The sequence below is a fragment of the Pleurodeles waltl genome, chromosome 6 (assembly GCF_031143425.1).
Source record: "Pleurodeles waltl isolate 20211129_DDA chromosome 6, aPleWal1.hap1.20221129, whole genome shotgun sequence".
Lineage (NCBI taxonomy): Eukaryota > Metazoa > Chordata > Amphibia > Caudata > Salamandridae > Pleurodeles > Pleurodeles waltl.
The window spans coordinates 1,114,576,396-1,114,591,469 of NC_090445.1; the positions used below are offsets into that span (position 1 = coordinate 1,114,576,396).

General features: G+C 46.2%; 1 protein-coding gene across 2 annotated transcripts in view; it reads right to left on the bottom strand.

Moving 5' to 3' along the window:
- The window catches only part of AGMAT (agmatinase (putative)), a 249,315-nt gene that overhangs the window by 164,992 nt on the left and 69,249 nt on the right, over positions 1-15,074 (bottom strand). Inside the window, exon 1 of one of the 2 annotated variants that reach the window (XM_069240272.1) lies at positions 2,770-3,458. The exons of the other annotated variant lie outside the window; for it this stretch is intronic. Within the exon in view, the coding sequence (XP_069096373.1) occupies positions 2,770-3,149 (380 nt within the window). The 5' untranslated portion in view covers positions 3,150-3,458. Of the gene's footprint in view, positions 1-2,769; positions 3,459-15,074 lie in introns of those variants that run through there. 2 annotated transcript variants of the gene reach the window in all.

The window sequence follows — 15,074 nt, forward strand, 5'->3', positions numbered from 1 at the left end:
AGCCCACTGAGTCTAGGGTAGGGTGGGGCTATGATGTTAGCAGGGGAGGAGGAGTTGTGCACACAGTAAGTGCGCATGTCGATTTGGCTGGCTGGCCAAGAACAGCCAAACCGACATGCACAGTTAGAGCTCTATGCAACAGCCAGGAAGAGAAGAGGCACAGGCCATGAGCAAGTGCTAAATCAGCCGGGACGGCCCAATCATGGCACTACTCTCATGCTGGTAAACTGTATTGCCAGCATGAGAGCAGTGTCTTGATTGGCGTCTTGGAGCCTGCGCAATGTGTTCCATCCTTTGGGGAATCGGAACCGGAGCAGAAGACAGACGGCGGCTGGCAGGTGAGGGCAATTTAATTTTGTCATGTAGCCCCCCATCTCCCCACCCACTAGCAGCCACCGCTGTATTTTTTAATTCAACTTGTGTTTATTTTTCATTTAAGATGTGTGGATTCTTTTATAAGGTGTATGCGTTGTTCTTTATGCAATTATTGGGAAGTGAAAGACCAAAAAATATCTGCATAATATTGTGTTCTTTCTAGCATTGTGCTTGATCCCGCCCCCCACAATCACTGACTCATCTCCCATGGCACTTAGAATCACTGTTCCCATACTTTTTTTCGAGGTAGTTCGACCACTTTGTGGATTACATCTGTATGTCCTTTCTGGGCGTTTTTGCAATGCTTGATTAGGTGCTGTCCATGTGCTGATGGCAGGCACCCCTGAATGTAATCCAGATGCATGGTCACTGGCATCCATGTATGCTCTTCAGTACTTGACGAGGCAGTGATTGCCAGTGGGCACCACCTGCAGTTATTTTAGTGGATGGGGACACTTTATAATTGTCCTGCAGACCAGTCCTAATTTCCAAAGCTTAAATGTAAACAAAAGTGCTTCCCTTATTTCAGTCATCGCACTGTAGCGCCAATATGTGATCCCTTTGAATTACCTTGTGGCACAATTACAAAATACAGCTTAATAATTAAAAAATGTGTAATGCCAGTCATGAACGACTATCCATTACCTAGCTCGTTACTAATGGCCTCTTGAATTCCGATGGAGCTGGTGGATTGCGGACCCATTAGCAGTAACCAGCCTCATCCGAATTATGAGATCATTGGTAGTACCAGTGGTCTCCTTGCTTGATCTCGGCTGCTAAAAAAAAGCCGAAAGTATGGAAACGGAAATGAGGAATTACTAGGGCATCGGACACGCAATTCCTGATTTCCCGGTAACTCCTCATTTTTTCATGGACCCTCATGGACCAACTTGTAATGGGTCACATTTTCCCCACCCCTGGCTAGATAAATAGATTTTATGTAGCACAATTAATAAAAACAGTTGCTGTGGTCGGTTCAGAACGTTAACACTACCAAAATGTAAGTTTGTGACAATAAGAAAGCAGCTATGGAAAGCCCCAGACAACAGATTGGTACAACTAACAAGGAACGATAAAGTGAGACATATAAGCATTGTAATTCCAAGAAAACAGAGCTCGTATTTAATGAAAACATAAAAAGCACCACCACTGGAGTTAGTTTTCATTAACTGTCCGTGGCAGAGGTTGAAGTGTCCCACATCCATGGTAAAAGTGGGCGGCGGCCTCTTAAAAAACTAATGGGCCATTGGTACTTAGGGCCTAATTTACAAGTCCCTAAGTGGCACACTGTGCAACTGGAGAGTTTTTTTTTTTTACGCAGTGTACCAGCCCATATTTACAAGGCCACGGAAAGTCAACTTGCGTGGCTTTTCATGGCCTTGTAACCATGGCCCCCTTCCACGCATAACTGTGTGAAAGGGGCATTCCATGGTGTTGCTGTGGGTTTTCACAGGCAACACATATGGAACCTGACGGAGTCTGACGCATTTCCAGATGTACTAGGCTTGGAATGCGTCAGATTCCTACCCCACCTCAGAGATGGCTTTAAAGTGGCAAAACAGGGAGAAATAACATTATTTTTTCTATTTTTTCCCCTCCTTCTATGTGCGCTGCATTCTGCAGTTTGTGCGCCAACACCGAGTAAAGTACAGGGGTGCATCAAGAACGCATCCCTGCCTCTTTCAAAATGAAGCAGCGCGGTGCTGACTTGCAGCACTACGCTGCTTCATTTCCTTGTAAATGAGGCCCTAAGCATTTTTGCAAAATAAGAAATGGTGCTCTTAGGGGTGGACATGAGTGTTGCCCATGAGCCACAGGCTACAGTCTCATGACAGACACCCGTGAGCGCTCTCCAGTAGTTTGTGACCTGTACTCTCCAGGAGCTGGTAAATGATTACATTCAGTACTTCTGTTACTCCTCTATGGAGTACGCCCCCCACCCCCTCAGCACCCACCAAAAAATCGTTCAAAGGTAATTGCTAGAATGGCAAAGCCTTTTTATAGGTTGTATTGTTTTTAAATTGTGACTTCCTTTATTGGAGTCTCGGGCATATTCTCATAAGCATTCTTATCTGGCTAGGTCCATGTTTATTGCCCTTTACCGTCTCTGGGCCATTCCCTCCTTTGGTTGAGTGTAAATCCCATTGGCTGCATTGCCTTTCTCTTTGTTTTCAGAACTGGAAACCCATAATGTTTCCGACTAGCAACTGACATAAACCATGGGTCTCAAATTCGATTTTATCATGGGACGTAACACTGCTTCTAAATTTCATATGTGGACGTATTAGGATTTGCAATAAGGTCAAATGGCATGCCATTTACTAGGCATGACACCGCATGACTTTCTTTCCCAGTGAGTTAGGTGGTCCTATGCGCACCCCCGATCGGTTTTACCTGGCTCCCGGGCGATTGGAGGTGCCGGTGTCCAGGGGTACTCCGATGAAAGCTGCATCCAAACCTTTCGACGACTCCTGGAAGGGCAGCTTCAGCATGGTGCAGATCCCTGCAGGCCGGGCCACGGTCTCGGCACTGGGGGGCACATTGAGGGTGGTTCTCGAGGAGGTGCGATAGGGGGCACAAGGCAGGGGGGCCCTTGGGCTCAACAGGCCTGGTCTCTCAGCAGAGGGGTGTGTAGTCTGAGGCACGTGGGCGCTGGCAGCACGCACTGCTCCTCGGCCCGGACACCTACTGGAGAAGAAGCCCCCTGACAGCCCCCGGGCGCAGGTGGGGAGCCTGAGCAGAGAGCTGAGCCGAGCCATGCCGATGGGTGCCATATTGAGCTGCTGACTGCTCTGTGTCCAGCTCCAAGGCTCAAAATAGAAGAGGCCTCTTCCAGCGCGCAGCACCTCCCCCTGCCGTGCCTACCCAGTTCACGGTACCGTGTCTCTCTTCTCGCCACCTCCTTGCTCTGCCTACGTCCCACGAAGTTTTGCTCAACCTTAGTTTAACCCACTTTACACGTTCGGCTGCCCCCGTACTTTCACCTCTCCACAACTTCTCCAACATGTTTCCTCACCCCACTGTTACCTAATTGCACAGCCCTCCCCACTGCTCCATTCATGAGCTTCTCTCTTCGGAGCCTGGCACGATCCCCTCTTCCATTTACAACCCTCCGCCACCCCCCCCCCACCTTACCCAGCCCTGCTTCCCTCCCACCTTCTTCAGGTCTGTTTCAGCAGCTATGTAATTCCAACCTTTGCACAGCCCTCCCCATTGCTCCATTCGTGAGCTTCTCTCTTCGGAGCCTGACACGCTCCCCTCATCCATTTACAACCCTCCGCCCCCCCCCACTTTACCCAGCCCTGCTTCCCTCCTAGCTTCTTCAGGTCTGTTTCAGCAGCTATGTAATTCCAACCTTTGCACAGGCCGCCCCTAATGTAAAGCCCACATCTCTGCCCTTTAATGAGTTACAAACGTGTTGGTGTGCAAGCTAGGTAGTGCACAAGAAAGATACTCGAGCATGTTATGTTAATGCCTTTGTTAGTCCCTTAAGTGCGGGACTGGGAATCAAAAGTTTTTTTAATTACACCAGCCAAGGATGTAAGAGAAACTCAAATTCTGGAGAAAATATACGCAGTTTTGTGGCGACTGAGGCAGTGATCTGGCTTGGCCCTCAAAGCTAAAGCTAATTATCCTGAAAAGAATACCATACAGAACTTTTAAATAAAAAAATCAACATTTTTAGTAGCTCAGTTATATAGATACGATTATATTACAGAATAGAACGATATTTCTTGAAAATAGTATTTTTTAACATCATTCAAGAATATTCTCATGCCTTGATTACTTTACCACTTACTTAAAATTTGTCAGTTTGTCAAGCTCCCTTTTTATATAGTCTATATTAAAATTAATAGTGAAGCAACGTTATTTTATATTAGCTGGATGTAAATGTGGTTTTTGTAGAGCACAAATCCTGAACTGTACTCTCAATCTGGATGGTTAGGAAAAAATTTACATAGTGAAGTAAAGATATGCGCTGTGTATCACACAATTTGTTCAAGTGGGAACGGTGCACTTTAAATCTAGGAATGCATGTTGTGCAGTTTTGGAATTGCAGGTGTTGGGACATAAAAGTCCCTCGCATGGTGATAGACATGAATCCTTGCCATGAGTGCCCCAACTGCAGTGATATATGGATCATTGGTAACGATTTTTGGCTCTGCGCGAACACGGATCATGTATGTGAGCTATGACGTAAGCCTTTCTCATCCACTGCAGTCTGCTTACATGAGGAGGAGAACCCTAAAAGCTACTGTCAGATGGTGGAAGGCTATTGGCTTCATCTGGAGTTAAGCAGCACAAACATGGTGGTGGCAGCATACTTAGGGGCAGATTTACATGAAAGTGGCACATCAGTCCCGATGCCCCACTTTTCTTGCGTCCCACTTGCCCCCCTAACCACACTATGGTTGCACCATATTTAAAATACAGAGCCCCAAGGCGGTCGTTACCACAAAGGCATCAACATTTTTCATGCTGTTGTCGCGCTTTGCTGCACTAGCGTCAAAAAATTTGATGCTAGTGCAGAAAACCACAGGGAGGCCCATAGATTATTATGCATGCATTACTTTAATGCCATCCCTGAGCAGTTGTTAAAAATGACGGAAAAAATGACGCAGTGAAATCTTGTAAATTTCACTGATCTTTTTTTTCAGTCCTCCCTGCGTAGGAAGCCCCCCCTTAGCATAAATTATGCCTGACACAGGCATAATGTAGCTTAACGGGTTGAAAAGTGGTGCAATGCAGGCATTACGCCACTTTGTAAATATGGCACCAGGGAATGACAAACTTAACGTCGACATAGCTTCACAAAAATGACGCTGAGGTGGCGTTAAGGCAGCATTAGGGGCTTGCAAATCTGCCCCTTTGTTTCTAGTTTTTACTTATCAGAAGAGTGAACATCCCTTTTTATCTGTGTCACAGGAGTGGTGTGTCCTGACCCTCTCTAGTAATATTTTGCTGCTATGTGCTTAACTCACCCTTGGCCTACATTGCATTGTGTGCAACACAGAGATGCTTGTGCCTGTAGAAAGATACAGTGCATTAGAAAATATGCTTTGTTGTGTGCATGATGGGATAGGTGTGGCTGTAGAAAGGTACAGTGCAACAGAAAATACCATGAACGCTTAAGTGTGCGCATGGGGCTATATGTGGGCTGTGAGCTAGTACCACATGTAGACGATAACACATGGTGTTGACTGAGTGTCCAGGGATGTATACATGCCTCTGTGAAGGCACAGTACATTGGAGGCTGTACATGTGTGTGTTTGGTTGTGCAGTATTGTGTACGTGTGCGTGCTTGCAATGAACATAACAACTGGAAGACACTGGGTTTCATTTTGGGATGCCCAGAGCTTGCCGGAGGAGCAGGAAGAGATAGAGGTTCTCCTCAGACATACTTGTGGATGACTGCATTACTGAGAGCTTGGCAGGCACACATTGGAGGAAGGTACGAGTCTTGCTCTTTGGTGCACATCACTAGGGGCTCTTTGATTTTGAGAGGTCACCGGTCAAAGGGGTCTGGACACAAAGGATGAAGGAAATGGGGCTGACAAGAGAATTAAAAGAATAGTTATGGGGCCCTTTGGTGACCTTTTAATGCATATATCACTGAGGCTGACATCCAGGTGTGAACCTCTAGTCACTCCCATGGCCTGTGTTTGGGTCTATCAAGATTGGAGACTGCCCTCCTATTATAGACTCCTCTCTGAAGGAAGAGCACAGCAAAGGAGTGTTCACTTCAACACAAACGTCAAAGAGAGAGACACTAAATCACAAGTGTGTATGGAAATATAAAAATGAGAGCTTAAGACTCCCAAATTGTCAAACTGAGCCTGAACATCAGCATGTTGAAGTTAAGGATGAAATATGCCTGTTATGACCATTAATGGGAACTACGTGTTTCCCAGTCTTCCATGCTGTGTGACAGGCATCACCCAGGAAAATCAAGAAGACTCACCTGGAGCCTGAACCACTAGCATGTACCTGACCCAGGACCAGTGGACCCTGTGAGCAGAAGGAAAATGCCTGAAGGGAGAGAGTTGAGTATGGGTCCTTCCAAGAGCAACCTGGAGTGGAGTGTGAGATTCTGGTCCATCAAGAACAGTGTGGCAATCGGTCATCTGCCCATGAGTGATGTACAACCCCCATATGCCAGATGGGGACCACAGAGAGGACTGGACCACAGCACTGATCAGGTTGCCTGCATGTGCATGTTGTGAGTTTTCCTGATCCCAGGAGGGTGCAGCTGCTGAGAGAGAGGGTTGTAGCTCTAGTGCTGTACTGCTATGAAGCGAGGGCCATTGCCGTTGGGAGCCCTGGGAACCGAAGAGGGCTGTGCCTAATTAATGTTGCTAAGTTATCCCTGTATCCCAGAAGATAATCCCAAAGAAGACTAGGGGGGTTATTCTAACTTTGGAGGAGGTGTTAATCCGTCCCAAAAGTGACGGAAAAGTGACGGATTTACCACCAGCCGTATTACGAGTCCATTATATCCTATGGAACTCGTAATACGGCTGGTGGTATATCCGTCACTTTACCGTCACTTTTGGGACGGATTAACACTCCTCCAAAGTTAGAATAACCCCCTAGGTGTCCTGTGTGCTCTGTGAAGACCCCTGCACCTCAGGAGGTGGCTGTAGTCCAGGAAAAGGGGAGTTGCCCTAGCTCACCATGCAGTCACAATCACCTAATGGATTGTGACCTGTGGAGTTAGAGCCATTTTTCACCTACCAAGTTTGGGATGATCCAGCAGTCACCCCAGATGAAGAAGAAGACATCACCGGATCGGAGGAGTGCTGTTGCCACGTTTTCAGATTCTAGGGCCAGATGTAGCAAATGCGTGTTTGCTATGTAGAAATGCATTTTGCGAGTCGGAACCGACTCGCAAAATGCATTTCCGAGTCGCAAATAGGAAGGGGTGTTCCCTTCCTATTTGCGAGTCGCAGTGGTATGCAATTCCGGTCGCAAATGGACTCGCAGTTACCATCCACTTGAAGTGGATGGTAACCCACTCGCAAACGGGAAGGGGTCCCCATGGGACCCCTTCCCCTTTGTGACTGGACCCAAAAATAATTTTTCAGAGCAGTCCAATGAACCACTACCTGCCCTGAAAAATACCGAAACAAAAGGTTTTGGTTTATTTTTCAAAGTGCAGCTCGTTTTCCTTTAAGGATAACGGGTTGCACTTTGAAAAAAAAAATGCTTTATTTAAAAGCAGTCACGGACATGGAGGTCTGCTGTTCCCAGCAGGCCTCCATCCCTGTGAGTGCCCTGAGTCGATATGGGGTCGCAAATTGCGACCCACCTCATTAATATTAATGAGGTGGGTCTTTGCGACCCCATAGCGACTCGCAGAAGGTGTCTGAGACACCTTTCTGCATAGCAAATTGCGACTTGCAATTTGCGAGTCGCACGGACTCGCAAATTGCAAGTCGCAATTTGCAAGCTACCTACATCTGGCCCCTAGAGTTCTGCTTACCTCTGGTTGGGAACACTTCTGGGGACTCAGGACCACCATCCCAGCGAAACTGATATTTGGCTGGAACTACAAATTCAAGAATGCACTTGGTTGTTAAAATATACGCCAGGGCAGGGAAATGATGTCCTTCATAACATGGAATCATCTGATAACCCTACGTTTTTAGCAAGTACATAAAGTAGATTTAATACAAAGCAGTGCACACACAATGTTGAAAAATTTAGAAGAAATGAAACATTTCTTCTTATTAGTGCCTGCCTCAAGAAGGAAATATTTTTTGACACAAAACCCTGGCTAACATTTTTAGTAGATAAGACTTTGGTGGTCATTACGTTTTTGGCAGGATGCCCCGCCACCAACCGTGCCGGCGGTCAATAAAAGACCACCATTGTTGGCCATGCTGGCAGTCGGTGGTGGGGGTGGATGCTGCTCTACCTTCACCGCTACGTCAGACCATAAACCGCCATACCTATAATGAAGCAGTTATAGGCGTGGCGGTGTTTGGAGAGGTGGCGATGGCAGCGGAGCAGCATCCTGGGAGCCCGTTCCCTCCCGGAGCAGCGCGACAGATGAGGTAAGTGCCATCCTAGAGGGAAGAGGGGAATGGGGTGAGTGTGTTAGTGCATGGGTGTGTGTGTGAGTGTATGTGTGGGGGGATGTGTGTCTGAGTGCATGTATGCATGTGTGCATGTAAGTGAATGGGTGCATGTGGATGTGGGGGGTTGGGGTTTGGGGGGACCTGTATGCAAGGGTGGGGGGTGGGGGATGGTGAGGGTCAGGTTGGGGGGACCTACATGGGGTTTTCGGGGTGGAGGGTCAGTTTTTGGGGCTTGGGGGTAGGGGTTGGGGCTGTTCTAGGGGCTTGGGGGAGTGGGTAGGTGTAATGGAAACGGGGGAGGGGCCTGGCACGTCACATACAGGTGACAGGAATGATAATTCCTGTCACCCATATGCTTTCCGCCAGGGATTAGCTGGTGGGCTAACACCAGGGAATCCCCGGTGGAAATGGAATCATAATCCCACCGCCTGTCTGGCCTCCACTGTCGGGTCGAATGTGGCCACAGTCGGCCCGGCGGTCAGATCTGGCCTGGCGGTGGGTGGTAGTGAACTGGTGGTAGTTCACTACTGTGTTCATAATATGGCTGTCTGGACCGGCATGCCGTTGGTGGTAATGACCACCACAGCCGGCGTGGCAGTCTAGACTGCCATGTTCATAATGCCCACCTTTGTGTCATATATGGGCATAAGCATAGAAATGCCCAAATACCACCAATGGGATGCCCCTTTGTTGCAAAGTAAAGAAAATCACTATTGGCATTATTTTACAGGCTACTTTCCATCACAAAAACAGTTTTGTGCTGGAAACTAAATAGGTTATTAACACTTTACACTGGTGTGCATCACTTTTGAGACTTTGGACCAGGCCCATTGTAGGAAAGTCCTCCTTTTTGCCCTGGACACCCCCACACATTTTGACAGATACTGGTGGTTACTGACTCTTGGCTGTGCCCAGGGTACTGCTTACCAGTCCCAAGGCCAGTGCTCTGTATAAAGTGGATATGCACATTTGGCTAATTATAATTGGCAAAATTAACCTACCTTTAAGTCCCTAGTATATGGTAGGGCATGGGGGTTTAGGGACCCCAGCATAGGTAGTGTCCCCATAGGTGCACCGCTGAGGTGCCCAGTGTTATTTTAAAGGCAGGCCTGCCTTGCTGGCTGCTTTTAAATTAAAGTTACATGCAAATTCGACTTTGGAATTAAAAGTAGTTCCAAAGTCTTAAACTACCTTATTTTTCGATATAAGTCACCCCTAAGGTGTGCCCCTAGGGCTGGGTGCCATGTAACTATAAGCAGGGACCTTATAACATAGTTTTATAAGCCCTGGTGAGGTAAAACAGCCAAATTTGTTCTTCCCTCATTGTAGTGAATGGCCTCCGTAGGCTAGAATGGGAGACTTTATTTTTATTTTAAAAATCCTCTTAATTAACAGATACTACAAGTTTGGTATCAAAATAATTGTTATAATAAATCCCACAACTTACAGCTGTGGGATTTAATATAAGTTGTTCAGGTAAAAAGTTTTAAACTTTACCTGAAAAGTTGCCATCTTCGGCCCTGCAGTGTTTTTGCTGCTTTGCTCTGATTGGCCAGCCTCTGGCAGCCCGGCCAGGCTGCCTTGATGAGGTGTGAAGTGGCCTGGCTCAACACAAAGAGATCTCCCTGGGGGAGGAGATCTCCCCTCAGCAGATGGGAAGCAGGAAGGGGGAGGGAAGACAAACTGGTCTTCAAAGGCAGAGAAGGACATTTGGAGCAACCCTGCAACCCCGCAACACCCTCACATCCTGCTAACCCAGACAGTTAGGTGCCCCCTTGATTAGATTAGGCAAGGGGTGTGTTTAGGATTTTTAGCCACACCAGTGGGTGGGCTCAGCCAGATGTAACCTCCAAAAATCACTTTCAGCCATAATGGATTTTTGAGGAATGTTGCTCCCTGGGATTGATTTTTGCTGCACTTCCCAGGAAGTGGACATCACAAGGGGGAAGGAGCCAGCCCCTGAATGGAGAATCAGGACCCCCCTGCTTTTCACCCACGGGCAAGGATAAAACTGGCAGACCTTCACCCACACCTCAGATTCCTATCAGATTCCAACAAGGAAGAACTACAGGAGAAGAAGGACTGCCCTGCTGGAACCCTGGCCTGAACCTGCCCACTGCACTCTGGAGGACTGCACCAGCTGCACACTTGGGCTTCACCACAAGAAGGACTTTGCCTGGCTTCAACTGGTTCAAGGAGGGACTCCCTGTTTTCTACAGGTGAAAGCTTGATAACCAGAGTCCCCTGCACCATCTCCTGAAGAAACCAACCAGCTGACCACTGTCCAGTAGCCAAAAATGAGTTTGCGCCAGGTGCATTCTGGGAGTTGTAGTCCGCAACCCCCAAGGAGCATCTCAGAGCTTCTGGAACCTTGGGGTGAACTGTGGACCTCAAAATAACCATAAAAGAACATCTGGAGGAAGATCCAGAAGTTTGGAGAACTTTTTGAAAAAAGCTCCATAGAGTGACCGAACTGCCGCGGCAACTCTCGCCGGCTTGTCTCAACCGCGACCCGGCCTGACTTGCAGGTTCGTCCCGGTGAAGAAAATCTCCAAAAAAGAGACTAAGTACGAACGTAGGAAGTTGACTGGGACCTCCCAGACAGCGTATCCGAAGAGGGCTCAAAGGACGTCGGATCAAGATTCAGGTTTGCCCCGGTCAAAGGATTTTCACCTTGAAAAATTGACTAAGTCCAAAAGCTAAAAATGTCCTCCGAGGGCTCCCACGACGGGTATCCGAGGAAGAGTTCCAGGAGGTCGGATTGGACTGGCAGGTTCCTCCTCCTGAAGAAAATATCCCGAAAAACAACTAAGTCCTAAGGTAAACTTTTGACCGAGGCCTCCCGCAGGCTGTAGCCGAGTCAGACTCCATCGCGGTCAGCCTTAAACTTTGACTTTTTCCCGGTCGAGGTGCGACCAGATGATCAGATTGGCGCTTTTTGTTTCTACGCGCTAGAAAGCAATAATTCTTTAAAAATTCATATCTCTGGTTCCCCTTATCCGATTTTATTCATTTTGGTGTCACTTTAAAGCTAAACATATTTCCCATTGTTGTACATTTATTTTGGATTTTTAAACTGTTTCCTGTGTTTTATTTAATTACTGTTTTGTGATATTTGAATGCTTTACGCTTTGTCTCCTAAGTTAAGCCTTGTCGCTGGTTGCCAAGCTACCAAGGGTTGAGTAAGGTTTAATTTACTGAGACCTAACTTTCCTAAGTGGAGGTTGGTGGCCTATTGCTAAGTGTAGGTACATACCTGCCCTTACCAATAACCCATTTTCCAACACCCATAGATTCTTAGACCATTCAAGTACAACCATTGATGTTAGAATGTTAAAATCCTTATTTTCTTTAGGAGGAATGTTACGGATAAACAAAGACGTCTGCCTTTATAATGGACCATAACACAAAAAAACTTTTATAAGGTGACTGGCTAGCCCCTCCACATTAAGATTAAAAGCAGCATTATAATTCTTGAAATTAATTGCCCTCATTCTGCAAGATGGCAGAGCATGGCTGATTGCAAGCAGGATGCAGCAGGACTCACTGGTTATAGCAGCTGCATCATGCCATTTGAAGAGAGTTAACTGTTAAGAATAGAGTGGCCACTACTGAACGAATCTCAACTCAGCTAACTTTAGCTGTTGTGTTTTTGGTGATGTTTCTGGTCTGGACTTCTGTGTCCAGTAGTGCCTTCAAGTTTCTCTAGCAGTTTGGCTGCAGTTCTCTCTTCTCCGCTTGTTGATATTTGTCTGGGTTTCTTACTTCATTCTGACTGACATCGGATGAACAATGTGTTTCGGTTGGAGGATGGCTGAATGGAGGGAGGACTTGTAACTGACCGTACTGCTGAACGCATGCCCCCCATTGTACACCTAGGGTCCATGCTGCTTGTCAGAGTGTTGCATCGGTCCCAGAGGGAGCTCATCCTAACTCCAGGGCTAGATTTACCATTGTATTGCATTGCCCTTGCTTTACACATTGTGTTGCAAGGGCAACACAATACTTAACTCAGATTGACCAAGCAACGTAATGCCACCATGCATGGCCCTGCATGGCTTTAAAAATTTGGAGTAACTCAAGCCAGCATAAGTTACTGCTTTGCATTACTATGCCCTGTGAAGGCATTCTAAGGGTGGAGCGTGGGTGTTCCCATGATCCATCCACGGCTTTTGCCAGATTCCCAGATTTACCAAGACTCGTAAACCTGGGAATGAGTCAAAATGCTACGCCTTCCCAGGTGGAACCAAAGAAGGAGAAATATCATTATTTCTCCCTGTTGTTTCATCTTTCTTAGAGAACCTTTTTGTGCATTAGAGGAAAAAGCCTCTAAGGATTGTTTTTCATGAGGGAAGGTGTCCCTTCCTGCACAAAAACATTCTTGCCTGCAATGCAAGCAGCCTTGCAGCATGGCGTAGGGTTGTCTGCATCAGCGCTGGGCAGCAGATTGTACGTCAGCACAGGCAGAGAACAAGAATGCACCATATATTGGTAAACATGGTGCATTCCTGCCCTTTCCCTTTCACGCAGTGAAGCACAGGAAGTTGTCTTCACGTTGCATTGCGTTGCATTGTGTTGCATGAAGTATTGATAAATTTGGCCCTAAACTTGGAGCTTATTTCTCAGGCTCAAGATACCTCAGCAGTATGATGGTGGCAGAGCATGAGTTATCCTTTGTAGTTGGTGATGAGATTTTTGCAAACCCATGGGAAAAGGTACTCGCTATAATGTTGCTCTCAAATGTATCTACTCAGATTGCTACTTCAAAAAAAATATTTTTTAGTTTTTTAGTTTTTCTCCCCCAAGCAAGGGCCTTCCCAATTAGAAACAAAAGATGGTGGGCACAATTTTCTCTACTCTAGCGGTGCTGAATGCATGTCACTAGCTTCACTGCGGTTGTCAGGGGTAATGGAGATCACAACACCTATGTGCCCAGTAACTAACAGCAGATTTGGAGTTTTGCTAAGCAGGAAGAGGTGATATTTTGTCAATTAGGAAAGCTTCTGCCCGAGGTACAAGAAGCAAACTCCAGAATTACCTGAAATCCAGAGGGTTCAGACCAGCAAATGTTTCCATTCTGATAAAGCCTCCTCCTCCTTTGTACAGGCTGTGGCAGACATCACGGCACTCCCTGAAGGCAATCACAAAACACAGGAGTCTTTGGAGGCTCTTTGGTTCTAATACCTCTTTGGAGTCTGAGTTTGAAGTCAAGTCTGCATCAAGTAAGGAGCAGACTGCCATTTTGGTACTTCCTAAACATCACAATCAATCTGGTAAATTGGCATTAGAAACAAAGACCAAGTCTACTTCAACGTGATTGTCTGAACTTAGGCCCATATTTATAATTTCTGGAGGTGATCTTGGAACCTTGTTAGTCTGAAGGTGAGGAATTTTCTGAGTCCCTGAAAGGATTTAACTCACCTCCACTAATGCTTCTGCTAACCTCGTACAGCCTTCTCGACAATCCACTCCAGTTTTGATGGGCTCTTTCTTTCCCTCTTCACAGGCCACAACGACTGAAGATTCTGCTGTTGATGGCTCAGCTAATGCACCATCATTAGGTTCCATCTACGACCTGCTCCAGCTTCATAGGGAAGAATATAAGACTCTTTTGCCTTGAAACCCTCTCAGATTAAGACAGGTGGTTCTTCACAAAAAAATGCATACAATTATAGATAGAATTCTCAGCCGCTGCATAACACTGAATATTATTCTGCCATTTTAATGGCGACGGTTCAGGCACATGAAGAGAAGCTAAAGAGTATACCTCTACAACAGAGGACATTGAGAATCGTAAGCAACAAAACAATTTACTGGTGGTAGCTATTCAGGCGGCAATGACCGCGATGATACCAAAGCATACACTGTTCATTTACTTAAACAATCATTTCCTCACTTTGGAAACTATGACATGGATTGCTTCATACAAACAGCCCTGGGATTCCCTTTCTGCAAGGCTAATAAATGTAGTGGAACAAAGTAATCTTCGGCTGTACTGGTCAATTATGAGAGCTTCATATTTAGACAACTCATTTTTCAAGCTGCTCCTCCACATACTCCTATAAATCATGTGTGTCGAGTTCTTTGTCAGGTTGGTATTTTTTCAGGCGACTGTGGAGCGCGCTGGTGACTGAGGGAGCTCATACCTGTCTTTCTGGAACCTGTGAACCTATGGATTAACTGTAAGGGTCAAACATTTTAGTGCAAGTATCCGGCAAAAGCACAAAAATGGATTATACAATTGCACTGTATTGATACACCAACTAAACATTAGTGTTAGAACAAAACAGCAATTGAGATGAAAATACAGTTAAGTAAAAGGGGAAGGGAGTAAGTTTTCCCAGGAGAAGTTAGAACTGAGTGGTTAGGTGGGGCACTTAGTCTGGGCTTATTGGGTTGCAGATGTCCACTACTTAGTATATAAGTAGTCATATCGCTTTACAATTAGCAGCAGTTTGCTCATAGTGAGATCTCCATTTTTCTTTTTGCATCTTCTTCTTGAGTTTGTTTCTATATTGATATTTCTTTCACTTAGTTTATAAAAAATAAAGAATAACCACCCTAAACAGTGACATGACACATTTCCACAGCATCCCCACCACCAAGGCTCACTTCATT